The sequence below is a fragment of the Pteronotus mesoamericanus genome, unplaced genomic scaffold (genome assembly GCF_021234165.1).
Source record: "Pteronotus mesoamericanus isolate MK-2021 breed Mesoamerican mustached bat unplaced genomic scaffold, CSHL_Meso_final scaffold_165, whole genome shotgun sequence".
NCBI classification, from domain to species: Eukaryota; Metazoa; Chordata; class Mammalia; order Chiroptera; family Mormoopidae; genus Pteronotus; species Pteronotus mesoamericanus.
Window position 1 is genome coordinate 7970552 of NW_026555307.1, and position 15423 is coordinate 7985974.

General features: G+C 37.3%; 1 protein-coding gene across 4 annotated transcripts in view; it reads left to right on the forward strand.

The window, feature by feature from the left end:
* LOC129083212 (zinc finger protein 420) overlaps nucleotides 1–13721 on the forward strand; it is a 367495-nt gene extending 353774 nt beyond the window's left edge. For 3 of the 4 annotated variants that reach the window (XM_054589071.1, XM_054589069.1, XM_054589070.1), the window contains exon 5: nucleotides 10582–13721. In XM_054589071.1, the coding sequence (XP_054445046.1) occupies nucleotides 10582–12497 (1916 nt within the window). In that variant the 3' untranslated portion in view covers nucleotides 12498–13721. The remainder of the gene's footprint in view (nucleotides 1–10581) is intronic. The other variant, XM_054589068.1, reaches the window with a different exon arrangement.
* The last annotated feature ends 1702 nt before the right edge of the window (nucleotides 13722–15423 follow it).

Below are 15423 nucleotides of genomic sequence, written 5' to 3' on the forward strand. Positions count from 1 at the left end.
TCTTTTACGTCTTTTTATAAATTGATTCCTAGGTACTTTATTTTTCTTGTTGCTATATCGAATGGTATTTTTTTTTCTGCTTTCTTCTTCTTCTCTTTCATTGCTGGTGTACAAAAATGCCTTTGATTTCTGAATATTGACTTTATATCTCCCTGTTTTGCCAAATTCACTTATTAGGTTGAGTAGTTTCTTGGTGGAGTCTACAGTTTTCTATGAACACTGTCATGTCATCTGTGAACAAGGATAGCTTTACTTCCTCCTTTCCTATTTGGATGCCTTTTATTTCTTTTTCTTGTGTGACTGCTGTGGCTAGGACTTCCAATACGATGTTGAAAAGAAGTGGTGAAAGTGGATATCCTTGTCGTGTTCCTGATTTTAGTGGGAAAATTTTAGTTTTTGCCCATTGATTATGATGTTGCCTGTAGGTTTTTCATATATGGCCTTTATTACATTGAGGAATGCCCCACTTATTCCCATTTGCTGAGTGTTTTGGTCATAAATGGGTGCTGTACCTTATCGAATGCTTTTTCTACATCTATCGAGATGATCATGTGGTTTCTGTCTTTTATTTATGTGATGTATTACGTTTATTGATTTGTGTATATTGACCATCCCTGCATCCGTGGGATGAATCCCACTTGATTGTGGTGGATAATCTTTTTAATGTATTGCTGGATATGCTTTGCCAATATTTTGTTGAGGATTTTAGCATCTATGTTCATCAGCAAAATTGGCCTGTAGTTTTCTTTCTTTGTAGGGTCTTTATCTGGTTTGGGATCAGGGTGATGCTGGCCTCATAGAAGTCTTCCCTCCTTTTGGATGTTTTGGAATAGTCTGAGAAGGACAGGGGTTAGCTCTTCCTTACATGTTTTGTGAAATTCTCCTGTGAAACCATCTGACCCTGGGCTTTTGTGTGCCGGGAGTTTCTTGATTACTGCTTCAATTTCCCCAGATCGGTCTGTTCAAGCTTTCTGTTTCTTCCTCCTTCAGTGTTGGGAGATTATACTTTCTAGAATTTGTCCATTTCATCGAGGTTTTCAAATTTCTTGGCATGTAATTGTTCATAGTAGTTTCTGACAATCCTCTGTATTTCTGTGGTATCAGTTGTTATTTCTCCTCTTTCATTTCTGGTATTATTTATTTGAGTGGTCTCCCTTTTCTTTATGAGTCTGCTTAAAGGCATGTCAATTTTACTTATCTTTTCAAAGAACCAGCTTCTGGATTCGTTGATCCTTTGAACTGTTCTTTTCGTCTCTATGTCATTCAGTTCTGCTCTAATCTTGACTATTTCCTTCCTTATACTTGCTTGGGATTTATTTGTTGTTGTTTCTCCAGTTCTTTAAGTTGTACTGTTAGGTCTATTATTTGGAATGTTTCTACCTTTTTTAGCTAAGCCTATATTGCTATGAACTTCCCTCTCAGGACTGTCTTTGCTGGGTCCTATAGGTTTTGGACTGTTGACTGTTCATTTTCATTTGTTTCCAGAATTTTTTTGATTTCTTCTCTTATCTCATTATTGACCCATTCATTCTTTAATAGTGTACTGTTCAGTATCCATGAGTTTGCAAGTTTTTGAAGTTTCTCTTTGAGGTTAATTTCCAGTTTCAAGCCCTTTTGGTCCAAGAAAAAGTTTGGTATTACATTTCAATATTCCTGAATTTGCTGAGGTTTGCTTTGTGTCCTATCATGTGGTTTATCTTTGAAAAGCTTCCATGAGCATTTGAAAAGAATATGTATTTTTCTTCTTGGGATGTAAGATTCTATATATGTCAGTTAAGTCTCTTTGATTCAGTACGTCACTCAGCTGCACAGTATCCTTATTGATGTTTTGTTTGGAAGATCTGTCCATTTTTGACAGTGGGTTCTTCAAATCCCCTACTATCAGTGTGTTGCTGTCTATATCTTTTTTGAAGGCATCCCACAATTTCCTTATATACTTCATGGTTCCTATATTGGCAGCATATAAGTTTACAATGTTGATGTCTTCTTGATAGATTCTTCCTTTAAGTATTATAAAGTGCCCCTCTGGGTCTCTTTTTATGGCCTTTGTTTTGAAATCTACTTTGTCTGATACAGGTATGGCAACCCCGGCCTTTTTCTCATGCCCATTTGCTTGGAATATTTTTTTCCATCCCTTTACTTTCAATCTGTGTAGGTCTTTGGCTCTGAGGTGGGTCTCTTGTAGGCAGCATATGTGTGGGTCATGTTTTCTTATCCATTCAGCTATCCTGTGTGTTTTAATTGGGGCATTTAGTCCATTTACATTTAGAGTTATTACCTATAGAAACCTATTCATTTGTTCTCTTCGTACCTGTGTTTTTCTGTTCCTCACTCTTTTCCTTCATCTTCTTAAACCAGTCTGTTTAGTGTATCTTGTAATTCTGCTTTGGTAGAGATGTATTCTTATGCTTCTTTTGTCTGGGAAACTCCTCATTTCCCCTTCTATTTTAATTGAGAGTCTTGCTGGTTAGAGCAGCGTTGGCTGTAGGCCCTTGCTTTTCATGACTTGGAATATTTGTTGCCATTCCCTTCTAGCTTGTAGTGTTTCTGTTGAGAAGTCAGCGCGTAGGGTATCGGGGCCCCCTTGTATGTTACTTTCTCCTTCTCCCTTGCTGCCTTGACGATTCTCTCTTTGTCTTTGATAGTTGCCATTTTAATGATGATGTGTCTTGGAGCAAACTCCTTGAGTCCCTCTTGAGTGGGGCCCTGTGTGCCTCCTGGATCCATAAGACCCTTTCTTTTCTCACATTGGAGAAATTTTCCATCATTACTTTTTCAAAGAGGTTCTCTATCCCTTGCTCCTCTTCTTCTCCTTCTGGTATCCCTATTATACGGATATTATTGCGTTTCAGGTTGTCCTGCATTTCCCTCAATGCCTTTTCATTCTTTTTGAGTCTATTTTCCAGTTCTTGTTCTTTCTGGGAGCTTTTTTCTACCTTATCCTCCATCTCACTGATTCAGTCCTCAGCTTCATCCAGCCTGCTTTGGATTCCTTTTTCTGTGTTCTTGAATTCGAAATGGTATTCTTCATATCCTCTTGTGTCTTCTTCATAGTTTCTATGTCCTTTTCCAGGTTGATATAGTTTGCTGTACGATCCTGATAGTTTTTCTGCAGTTTCTCATAGTTACCTTTGTGCTAGCTGAGCTCATTGAGCTTCCTTAGAGCCATTGTTTTGAATTCAATATCTGATAGTTCCCTTGCCTCTATTTCATTTAGCTCTCTCTGCGGGGAGTCCCATTTTGCACTCATTTGGGGGGAACTTTTTCATCCCATTTTTGTGAGAGTCTGTTAAATTATTTATTTGTTTGTTTGTATATTTTTGCTTCTGCTTCAATTGGGCCGTCTAGATTTCCTAACTTTGTGAATTAAACTGCTATCATAGTAGGCGGGTCTTTTTATTTATTTATTTATTTATTTATTTATTTATTTATTTATTTATTTTTCTTTAGTTTTCTTCATGGGCCTGTCTCTAATGATGTCAGTTGTTGACCCTATATGACCTTGGGTCGTTTGTTTGAGCTTTCCAGGAGTCTATTGTCTGTGTCTGACTCCTGCTTTGGGCATCTCTGTGACTCCTTCAGGCAGGGATCCAGTATTTCTGTGGATCACTTTGCACTCTCCCACAGGCTCCTTGAGCACGCTCCCTGGTCCGACAGGATCTCCAGCCCACCTGGGCGCTTACTCGCCCAACCTCGTGCACTCCTCTAGTGCCTGCACCCGGTGGGCGCCCGGGACTGGTCAGTTTAGGGTCTTCTATTATGTGCTTTCCCTGCTTTTGGCTCTTTGGGGGCATCCCCTGTCCTCTCCAAATGGAGACTATGGACATGGGAGGAAGTCAGCTCCAGGACTCTCTGGTTAATCCTGTCTCCAGTCTCTCCTCCAGGGTCTCTGGGCAGCTCTGTGACCCCTTCAGCCCGGGATCCACTATTTCTGCAAACCGCTCTGCACTCGTGTGCCCGCAGGGGTCGGTTTATGCCTCCCCTCGCTGATCTGTGCACTCCCTTCCAGGCTCCATCGGCCCCAACCTGCGGGAATCCTTGCCAGCCCGCTCCAACCCTCACCAGCCCGCACAGGTCCACACACATGCTCGCCAACCCTCGCTGGCCACTCGGCAGGAGCGTGTGTGCCTGCAGTGGGTCGTTTGGGGATGTCTATTGTGTGCTTTTCAGCTTTTGGCTCTTTTGGGGAGTGTCCTGTCTGCGCACAATGGAGACTATGGAAAGGAGAAGGAGTCAAGACTCCCTGGTTCCTCCTCCCATCCTTTCCCCAACACCTCTGTCTCCAGTCTTTCCTCAAGGGTCTCAGGGCAGTTCTGTGACTCCTTCCGCCAAGGATCCACTATTTGTGCGGACCTCGTTGCAATCACGGGCAGTCTGGTTCCTGCGTGCCCTGCTTCTTATATTATTTATTTTTAGATGTCAAAGTTAATTATAAAATATTTAAAAAATGTTAAACCATATAAAGTCTCAGCAATTAAACCGACATAACATCAGCACAGAAATAATCAAGTATATCAATGAAATGTAATGAGAATTCTAGAGACAAATGTATATATCTAACAATATAATATATGATTAAGTTGATATTTCAAATCAATGGGCAAAATGAGGCTTCATTCAACAAATAAGGTACATGGACCGCTATTACTTTAAATAAAACAAATATAGAGCCCTATTTCACACATTATACAAGAAATATTCAGGTGAGTTAAAAATCAATATGTAGAATCTAAGAAATTTTAGAAGAAAATAGAACTAATATTTTTCATGACCTGAAGTAAAATATTCAAAACCAGAAAATATAAAGTAAATATTGACAATATGACTATAATAAATATTTAACTATATAGTAATATACATATAAAAAAGTTAAAGGACAATGAATAGAATAGAAATGTATTTGCAAGCCATCTAAAACATGGTTAATAGGTTTGTTTTGTTTTTTTTAGGAAAGAAAGTCCTACAAACCTTTAATCAATAAATGGATAAAAAATACCAAAAAAGCTTTCTTTTTTAAAGGCAATAAATATACAAAAACAGGTTTAGTTTCAACCAATAATAAAGGAGCAATTAAAATAACATCATTGTCAAAATCAGGTTATTTGAGTATTAAAAATATTGGTAATATCAAGTATTGGCAACTCTGAAAGGAACTGGGTATTCATAGAAACTTTTTCTTCATCTTAAAGCAGTCCCTTTAGTATATTTTGCAGTGCTGGTTTGGTGGAGGTGTATTCCTTTAGCCTTCTTTTGACTGATAAACTCCTTATTTCCCCTTATATTTTAATTGAGAGCCTAGCTGGGTAGAGCAGCCTTGGCTGTAGGCCCTTGCTTTTCATGACTTGGAATATTTCTTGCCATTTCCTTCTGGCTTGCAGTGTTTCTGCTGAGAAGTCAGATGCTAGCTGTATCTGGGCTCCCTTATATGTTACTATCTCTTTCTCCCTTGCTTTATGATTCTCTGTTTTTCTTTGATATTTGCCATTTTAATGATGGTGTGTCTTGGAGTGGGCCTTATTGGGTTCCTCTTGAATGGGATGCTCTGTGCTTCCTGGACTTGTGTGACTTTTTCTCTCCTCCAATAGGGGAAGTTTTCCATCATGACACTTTCAAATAGTTTTTCTATCCCTTCCTCATCCTCTTCTTCTGGTATCCCTGTTATATGGATGTTATTACGTTTCAGGTTGCCCTGCATTTCTCTCAATTCCTCTTCAGTCTTTTTGAATCTTTTTTCATTTTCTTGCTCTTTCCGGAAGCTTTTTTCTACCTTATCCTCCAGCTCACTGATTTCATCCTCTGTTTCATCGAGCCTGCTTTTGATTCCTTCTACTGTGTTCTTTAATTCAGAAATTGTATTCTTCATTTCCTCTCGTCTCTTATTGATAGTTTCTGTGTTCTTTTTCATGCTTATGTAGTTTGCAGCAAGTTCCTCGTAGTTTCCCTGTAGTTTTTGGTAATTCTCTCTGACCTGACTGAGCTCATTCAGCTTCCTTAGAACCATTGTTTGGAACTCAATATCTGATAGTTTACTTGCCTCTATTTCATTTAGTTCTCTTTGTGGGAATTCCTTCTTTCCCTTCAAGTGGGGCATATTTCTTTGTCTTCCCATTATTTGTGAGACTCCTGTTTTGCTTCTGCTTCTCAAGTTGATCTGTCTTGACCTCCTGACTTTGTGGTATGAACTTCTATGGTTGGAGACCACTGCTTTTACTTTCTGGATCTACCTCTGTTGATGTCAGAAATTGACCCTGTCTGACCTTAGGCAGTCTGTTTGAGACTTCCAGGAATCTGCTGTTTGTGGCTATCTCCCGCAGCTGTTAATCTGCTCACTCTGCACTCAGCAGGCCGCCTTAGAGAGCTCAGGGCGGGGGGCGGGGGGGGGTGTCCCTACTGGGGGCGTGGTTATTGGGTCCACTCTTGCTGCTGCAGTATGGGGGAGGAGTCTGCACTGGGATCCCGTTGGCTACTCTCCCAGTTCTCTCCCCAAAGCCTCCTTCCCCAGTCTCTCCTCAGGCGATTCTAGCCCACTCTGTCCCCACCTTTACCGAAGACCAGGGTAAGTGGCTGCAAATAAAAATTTTGCGTTGGCCCCTTAGAAGGCTCTTTGAGTCTCCAGCTGCCTGTGTCTTGCAGAGAACAACCCTGCCACTTTTTGCAACTGGCTGTTTTCTGTGTACCTTTTGTTCTCTGGTGCTGTGGACTGGAGATCCCCAGTTTTAGTTTAGACCCCGCTGTTTTCAGAGGGATCCAACAGGCCATTTCAATATCCCTCTGGTGCTGCCACCCGTGCACGCCCTGCCCACCTTCTCAGGTCTGTACCGCACTCCTTACAAGTTAGATGGCGCTAAAGCTGGTTCTTCTTCTCCAAGGTTACAAGGCTCTTATCTCACTATTATTCAGTTGTTTATTCCAGGTGGTTTCTTTACAATTTAGTTGTAATTCCAGGTTGGTCCTGGGAGGAAGTCAGTGTTACTTCCACTCACTCTTCCGCCATCTTGATTCTCGATTGTTGTTTTTTTAATTTGAAAGAAAAGCAAAATGATACATTTTTAAACAAAATTCAAATCTTGTCATGCTGCTTTTTGTAACCCTCCAGTGGCTTCTCATCTCAGAGTAGAGGTCAAATTTTTTTAAATGGCTGAAAGTAAGACTTTTCTGGTCATTTTCCTTGAAGACCAAAGAATATTTTTTTCACTCATGTAAACTGTCAGCCTTGGATGGTTCTAATTTTGTGACATTTTTTCTTAATCCCTGACCTTTTGTTGGCCCAAAGACTTGTCTCTTGGACTTAAAAAAAGGAATTATTTTTTTTTCCCATTACCATTTAACCTCCTTATAGTCACCTCCCCCCTGGAATCACCACACTGTTGACCATGTTCATGAGACCTTTTTCCGTCTTGCTCAATCCCTCCACCCCCTAGCCTCCCTCACACCGATAGCAATGATCTTACTCTCTATTAATGTTTCTATTTTGCTTGTAGTTCAGTTTGTTAGATTCCACATATAAATCAAATTGTATGGTATTGGCCTTCTCTGACTGGTTTATTTAATTTTTTTAGATCATTTAAGGTAAACAGTTGAAGACAGCAAATGTTCTGTGGGTAGCTATGGTTTTAAAGCATGTTTACCATTCTAGTTTTTGGTTCTTACTTCACTGTGAACTACTTTCTTTTAAGCTTCACATATTTTAGAAGGTTGTCATGTTTTATTCAACATTTATTGGTGTTCTTCAGGAAATCTGATGCACTAACTACATATAAAGGGTATCCACTGTCACAGTCATAATATACAACAGTTCCGTTACATAGTCTAAGTCCTTCATGCTGTCCCTTTATTGTCAACTCCTACCCCCTCACTAGCCTATGAAAAATTGACATTTTTCTACCCCCACTGTTTTTTCTTTCCAGAATGTCATGTAAATGGAATCAAAATATGTATTTTTGGAGTCTGGTATTTTTCAATTAATAAACTATATTTAACATTTATCCATATTATAGCATGAATCAATAGTTTGTTTCTGTTTATTGCTGGTTAATGTTCCATCATGTGGAAATATAAAAGTTTGTTGATCCATTCACCTTTTCAGTAACATCTGGATTTTCATTTTTGGGCAATTATGGATAAAGTTGCTATAATCTTTACTGTACAGATGTTTGTCTGGACATAAGTGTAAATACCTCTGAGTGTGACTGTTAGATTGTGTGTGAAGTGTGTGGTTAACTTTATAAAAAAACTACCAAACTCTTTTTCATCATGGTTGCACAGTTTTGCATTCCTATTAGCAGTGTATGAGACTTTTTTGACCTTTTTTTTATATTCCCACCAACATCTTCTTTTTTAAAAATAGAATTTCTTGAATTTTATCATCCCAGATGCCTTCCATTATATTCAGTAATTGTTTTTTTTCTTTTCTCCTTCATCCCAAACATTATATAAGATTACAGAAACTTTTCTTTATGTCTTTGACCTATATCAGTGCCTAAGAAATTATAAAGATACTCTTCTTAGATAAACAAATAAATTGACCTTGGGTTAGACAGAAAATATAAGAAGATATGAGACTGGTGTAATGGAACAAAATAGTCTGTGAAGTAAAGATAAGTAAATGAAATCATCTTGCTATCTTGGTAGAAATGAATAGGGAGAACTAAAGAAGATAACCAAGGCTAGTATCTAAGAAACATTATGCAAGAGGGAAAGCAATTGGTTAGGTATTGTGCTCTTTTCATTATTATCTTAGATTTACTATGGGTGTACTTTTATTTCCCTTTGTAAAGAGGTATTGAGTAAACCACAGAAGAATGGTTTCCAGTCACTTACCATCAAGGTGAAGGTGAGGAGAGGTTTACTACAAGAGGACAACACAAGAATATGTAGGAATAATAGACTGTTGTGTATCATTATGACGGTGGTAGGTACATGACTTCAGTCCTTATAGGCCTGTTTCTTTTGTCTGCTTTTTCTCTTGTTTTCAATCATTTTTGTACCTTCATTCACATAGTTATTTGTTGAGTGCTATATATTGTAAACAAAAATTAGAAAATTATTTAGAAGACTTAGATGATTTCATACATCTTCAGTGAAGATTTAGGTTTACTTATGGCAAGCAATTTTGAATTATTTTATTCCAAATTTCTGGGTTTGAGATAATTCATATATAACTTAGGCTTCAGACTCTGTCCAGAGCAGTCTACTGTTTCTCCTTTGTTTTTCATGGTAGCCCTCAGAGTCCCCATCACAATGTATGGAGAATTAATGTTGGGCTCCATTCTACAGTTATTGTTGCCCAAGCCCTATGAAATGGTCTAAAACACTGCCTTGTTTCTCCATTTCTCAGTTGCCTTTTCCAGATTTAAGACTTCCCTCAATGGAAAAGTAGCCACCAAATGTTTGGGTTTTTTCCTCTGAGTTTTCATATTTTTCAACTTTGAGCCCATTAATTTTTTATTTCAGTATTAACTTTTTAATGCTTTCAATCAGGTACCTTTTATATTTTGTCCATTTTGTGTAATTATTCTAATCAAGAAGGTTAGTCTCAATTACCTAGCCTTCTCTTGCCAGAAATGGGTGTTTAAGATTCAGGAACTTATATTTAAATTGAAACCTGAAGGATGAGAGTCATAAAGTATCTCATATAGGACAGTCCAAAGATGTGGAACCAGCTCTAACTAGTTGTAAGTTCAAATTGGCTGTGTGATTTTTTTTTTGGAGCTAAAAGAAATCAAGTATGTTTGGAAAATAGAAAAGATTCATGAGGAAATCAGATACATAAGTACCAGACTATGAAGGGCTTTGCCAAAGTCATGAAAACCATTTGGATTTTATTCTAAATTTAATTTGAAAGTCATTTAAAAGTTTTAGTCAGAGATAGCAAGTCACAGTCTGAATCTGAATCAGAATCACTTGGTGGAATCTATTAAAATTAGATTTTTCCTCAATCTTTTTCTGATTCACTAGATTCAGATCTAATTAGTCTGGCGTACTACCTGAGCATCTTTAATTTTAACAAGCTTCCCAGGTGATTTTGATTCCCACCAAAGTTTGAGAACCACTGACTTATAAAAGGATTTCTTAGTCTCTCCCCTTATCTTCTCAGTAGATTTTTCAATATTCTTCCATCTCTTATGTACCCTTTTTACATGTTAATATATGAGGTCATTCTTAGCTAATATTTTTTCAAATTCTAGGTAGCAACACATTACTGCAACATGAAATTAGTGAATTTTTATTATGCGTGTGTGTGAGAAAGAGAAAACTAGAATAGAAAGTAGGGTATTTACTGCTTTATGAAACTATAAATGTTGCTGATTGTGATGTGAAAGGTAAGTAAACAACAGGTCAGTAAACAACATTTTATAATCACTAATGTAAGCCATTTATTTCTTATAGATATAACTTTCATATGAAAGTTATATCCATAAGAAATAAATGGCTTATATTACATATATATGTGTATATCTACATATATACATGTATATATGTAGATATACACATATATATATTTTTTCTATGCAGTCCTTTTTACTATGCAGTCCTTCTGAAATGACAACTGAAATTTTTTATTATTTTTTTATCTTTCAGATTTGCCTTCAAGGTGTGCAAATAAATACTTATCTTCAAGAAAGGATATTTATGAAACAGAATTATCCCAGTGGGAAATGAATGACAGGCTTGAAAACTATGATCTTAAGGAGTCCAGGTCTAGAAATTATTGGGAAGTCAGAGGCATATTGGAAAATCAAAAGGAATATGTCAGGCAAGGAATGATTGTATACGAAAAAATGTCCATTTTCAATCAGCATACTTACTTATCTCAATATCCCACGTGTCATTCTGAGAAACCCTATAAATGTAAGGAATGTGGGAAGGCCTTTAGACGAGCTTCCCACTTAACTCAACATCAGAGTACTCATACAGGTGAAAAACCCTACGAATGTAAACAATGTGGGAAAGCCTTTAGTCGTGATTCACAGCTCAGTCTTCATCAGAGACTTCATACTGGTGAGAAACCGTATGCATGCAAGGAGTGTGGGAAAGCCTTTACTCAGAGCTCACAACTTATTTTACATTATAGAATTCACACTGGTGAAAAACCGTATAAGTGTGAACAATGTGGGAAAGCGTTTATTCGTAGTTCACAACTAACCCGACATCAAAAAGTCCATACTGGTGAGAAACCTTATGAATGTAAAGAATGTGGAAAGGCCTTTACTCAGAACTCACAACTTACTCTACACCAGAGACTTCATACTGGCGAAAAACTCTATGAATGTAAAGAATGTAGAAAGGTCTTTACTCAGCTTTCACAGCTTATTCTGCATAAGAGAATTCATACTGGTGAAAAACCCTATCAATGTAAGGAATGTGGGAAAGCTTTTATTTGTGGCTCACAGCTTTCCCAACATCAGAAAATTCATAATGGAGAAAAGCCATACGAATGTAAAGAATGTGGGAAAGCCTTTATTCGTGGCTCATTACTTATGCAACATCAGAGGATTCATACTGGTGAAAAACCCTACAAATGTGAACAGTGTGGGAAGGCCTTTATCCGTGGTTCACAACTTACTCAACACCAGAGAATTCATACCAACGAGAAGCCCTATGAATGTAAGGAATGTGGAAAGACCTTTAGTCATGGTTCACAACTTACACAACATCAGAGAATTCATACTGGTGAAAAACCCTATCAATGTAAGGAATGCGGAAAAGCCTTTAATAGAGGCTCACTCCTTACACGGCATCAGAGGATTCATACTGGTGAGAAACCCTATGAATGCAAAGAATGTGGAAAGACCTTTAGTCGTGGCTCAGAACTTACTCAACATGAGAGAATTCACACTGGTGAGAAACCCTATGAATGTAAGGAATGTGGAAAGTCCTTTATTCGTGGTTCACAACTTACTCAACATCACAGAATTCACACTGGTGAGAAACCTTATGAATGTAAAGAGTGTAGAATGGCCTTCACTCAGAGTTCACATCTTTCTCAACATCAAAGACTTCATACTGGTGAGAAACCCTATGTATGTAATGAATGTGGGAAGGCCTTTGCTCGTGGATTACTGCTTATACAGCATCAGAGAATTCATACAGGTGAGAAACCTTATCAGTGTAAGGAATGTGGAAAGGCCTTTATCCGTGGTTCACAACTTACTCAACATCAGCGAATCCACACTGGAGAAAAACCCTATGAATGTAAGGAATGTGGGAAGACCTTTAGTCATGGTTCCCAACTTACTCTACATCAAAGAATCCATACTGGTGAGAAGCCCTATGAATGCAAAGAATGTAGAAAAGCCTTTACTCAGAGCTCACACCTTTCTCGACATCAGAGAATTCATACTGGTGAGAAACCATATCAGTGTAAGGAATGTGGAAAGTCCTTTACTCGAGGTTCACAGCTAACTCAACATCAGAGAATTCATATTGGTGATAAAGCTTTTAAATATAAGGAAAGTGGGACAGACTTTACTCATGGCTCACAAGTTTATATATGAATTTTTTTTATTTGTGATTAATACAGGTAGACTTCTGTGGTCATTAATCCATTATCATCAGAGAATTCTTAAAATTTGAATATGGGAACACACTTGCCTCATAAAGCTCAGCATCAGTAAATTTATATAGGGGAAGATAACAATAATGTAATCCATGTAGAAAAATCTATTATTACTGAAAACCCATTAAACTTTAGCAAATTTTAATAGACCATAATTTGTGTAATAAATGTAGGAAGAACTTTAGCCATAGCACATGTCTTGACTCCATCAGTTGCTTTCCTTTGTGACACTGATAATTAACCACTACTTTTGTTTAATCATTTGTAAGAAAATATGCCTTCCTTATCAGATTCTTGAAAGTATGGTGTAAGTTATTACATGTAAAGCTTTTAGAACAGTGCCTTGAACATAGCATATCACAGATATTAGCCATCGTTACAGTGTTAGATAATTTGCATGAGAGGAGATTTATAAGTATAATAAATATTAAGAAATCTTTCATTTAACACAACCTCAATTATCTGAGGGAGGCACTGTATGCTATAGTAAGTGTGAAAAAGCTTTCATTCATATTTCTTTCAATATACTATAAAAGAAAATTCATACTATACAAAAAAGCACTGTAGATTTAACCTGTGGATAGTTGAAGATGTGTTAAGTGAATTGTGACAAAGTCAAAAACTCATAATTTTTACTGTTTCTGACCACAATTTAAGAATATTATTTAGAAATGAAAAAATGTGGATAGCCAAAATAGATCTTTCTACTTGGAACTTTTTTAAAACTTGGGTTTACAGCTTTTGATTAAAATAAAAATAAAAACTGCCATTACAGACTATTTTGCAATGAAGGAATGAGTCTATGTCAGAGTACTGTTTTCTTGTACAATATCAATTTTTCCTTCTATTGTAACAGAATTCTTGGTTGAAAACCTGTGTCACCTTCCCTTGCAGATAAACAAAGTGGAAGTGGTATTTGTATGAGTGTAACATTTAAGAAATCTTTGTTTTTCCTCTCTACTTCATTTTTTTCCCCCTGTGTACAACATGGACATTTAATCTGCATCTCTGGCAGTTTTATAGGAACTTTCAGAATGGTATTAAGGATGGTAGAGCAGAAGCACAGAACAAATATACACCTCTGCTAGTTTAATGGAATAGCCATAACAACTCTGGTCTTCTTACTTCCTGTATTTCTTTATATAAAAATGAAAATAAACTTGTTGATGCAGTTGTCATTTTTATTAGTCAAATTATTAATGATATAAAATTTTGTATCTGGATGTGGAGTGGTGTGGGTAAAGAAATCTCAAATGTGTCATTGTTTTAGGGCTATGTAGAAAGAGAATTACCTATCTCAGACTAGAAAACTGAAGATTATTTTTATACACAGACATTTGGTCAGACTCCTACTCTATCTCACAAGGCATATCCTGTGCCAATTAAGACTGTTGTGTTAGAGGAAATGATGGGAGTGATTCAGAATGCTTCTCATGGCATTCAGTAATGTTTTGTGAAAGAAATTTAATGTAGAGTTAGCTACAAGGACTAACAGATTGAAAACAATATTGTTCTGTTGAGAGATGCAGGTGCTCAATCCAGGTTGATGGTAAATTTCAGAACTTTGATCATTGTGGGAATCAAAAACCCAACTGATTGTCTTTAACTGAAGCCACTTAACAGTGATTTAAAGTGTCAGCCTAAACAAGAAATGAGACCATTGCCCATCCTTGCAAAGGCAGTGAATCTGTTAGCAAAACAAAAAAGTTTAAAATGTTTTCTCCAAACCTACTGTTCTTATGTATTAAGTGTTTACTATATTTCAGGCACTCTCTTAGGTGTTTGGGATATATCAATGAGCAATTCTAACAGGAGGTGAAAGAGTAAACATTGCAGAGTATGTTAGAAAATGTTACTGGGAAAAATTAAAAAAAAAGTTGAGGGGGATATGACAGTTTAGGCTGCTATATGAAACAGAATGATCAGGGTAGACCATGGAGAAGGAAAGATCTGAGTCAAGATTTGAAGGGGTGAAGGAATAAGTGGTTATCTAAGGGAAGGGCATTCCAGGCAGAGAAAAGGCCCTATAATGAGACAATGGCGGTGTACTTGAGGAACGTCAGTGAAGCTATAGGTTTTTGCTAGTGGGTGCTTGATGAAGGAGCTCAGAGAGATAATGGCCACATCTTGTAAGTCATTGTAAGCATTTTGTATTTTATTGAAGTAAAGGCACAGCTATTGGAGAGTGCTGAGTAAGAGGATATTATCTGACATGTTGCTATTGTGTTTAAAAACACACACAAAAACCTAAATGGCAATGAGTTGGAAGCTATGGCATTAATTCAGATAAATGATACTAGTGGCTCAGACCAGAGCAGTAACAATGGTGGGAAGTGGTTGAAGTCCAGACATGTGATAACTATGATGGAGCAAGCAATTTTTGTTTAGGGGGTAGATGTCAAGTGTGAGAGAAAAATGTCCAGAACGAGTTTGACTTGAAAGTTTAGGTCTCAAGTAACTGGGAAAATGTTGCTCTCATCAACTGAGATGGGGAAAGCTGAAGTTCCATCAGGATTTGTAGGGAAAGTTGGAAGTTCGTTTCTGAACATACTGGGTTTGGTGTGTCTTTTAGACACAAAATGACAATATTGAGTAAGCACTTGGATGATCTAGCTTGGACAGTCAAACCTCGGTTTTTGAACATCTCCCATCTCAAACAATTCAGTTCCCAACCAAGCTGTTCATGGAAGAAGTATCTCAGTAGTTGAACACAACTTTGGTCCTTGACCCAACAATTCCTTCATGCTGATACCTGTTGAAAAATAATTCTACTTTTGAAAAAATTGTTTCCCAAACAGCATTCTGGAACAAATTAAATTTGAGATCCAAGATTCCACTGTACTATTTTTGTAGAGATTAAGTTA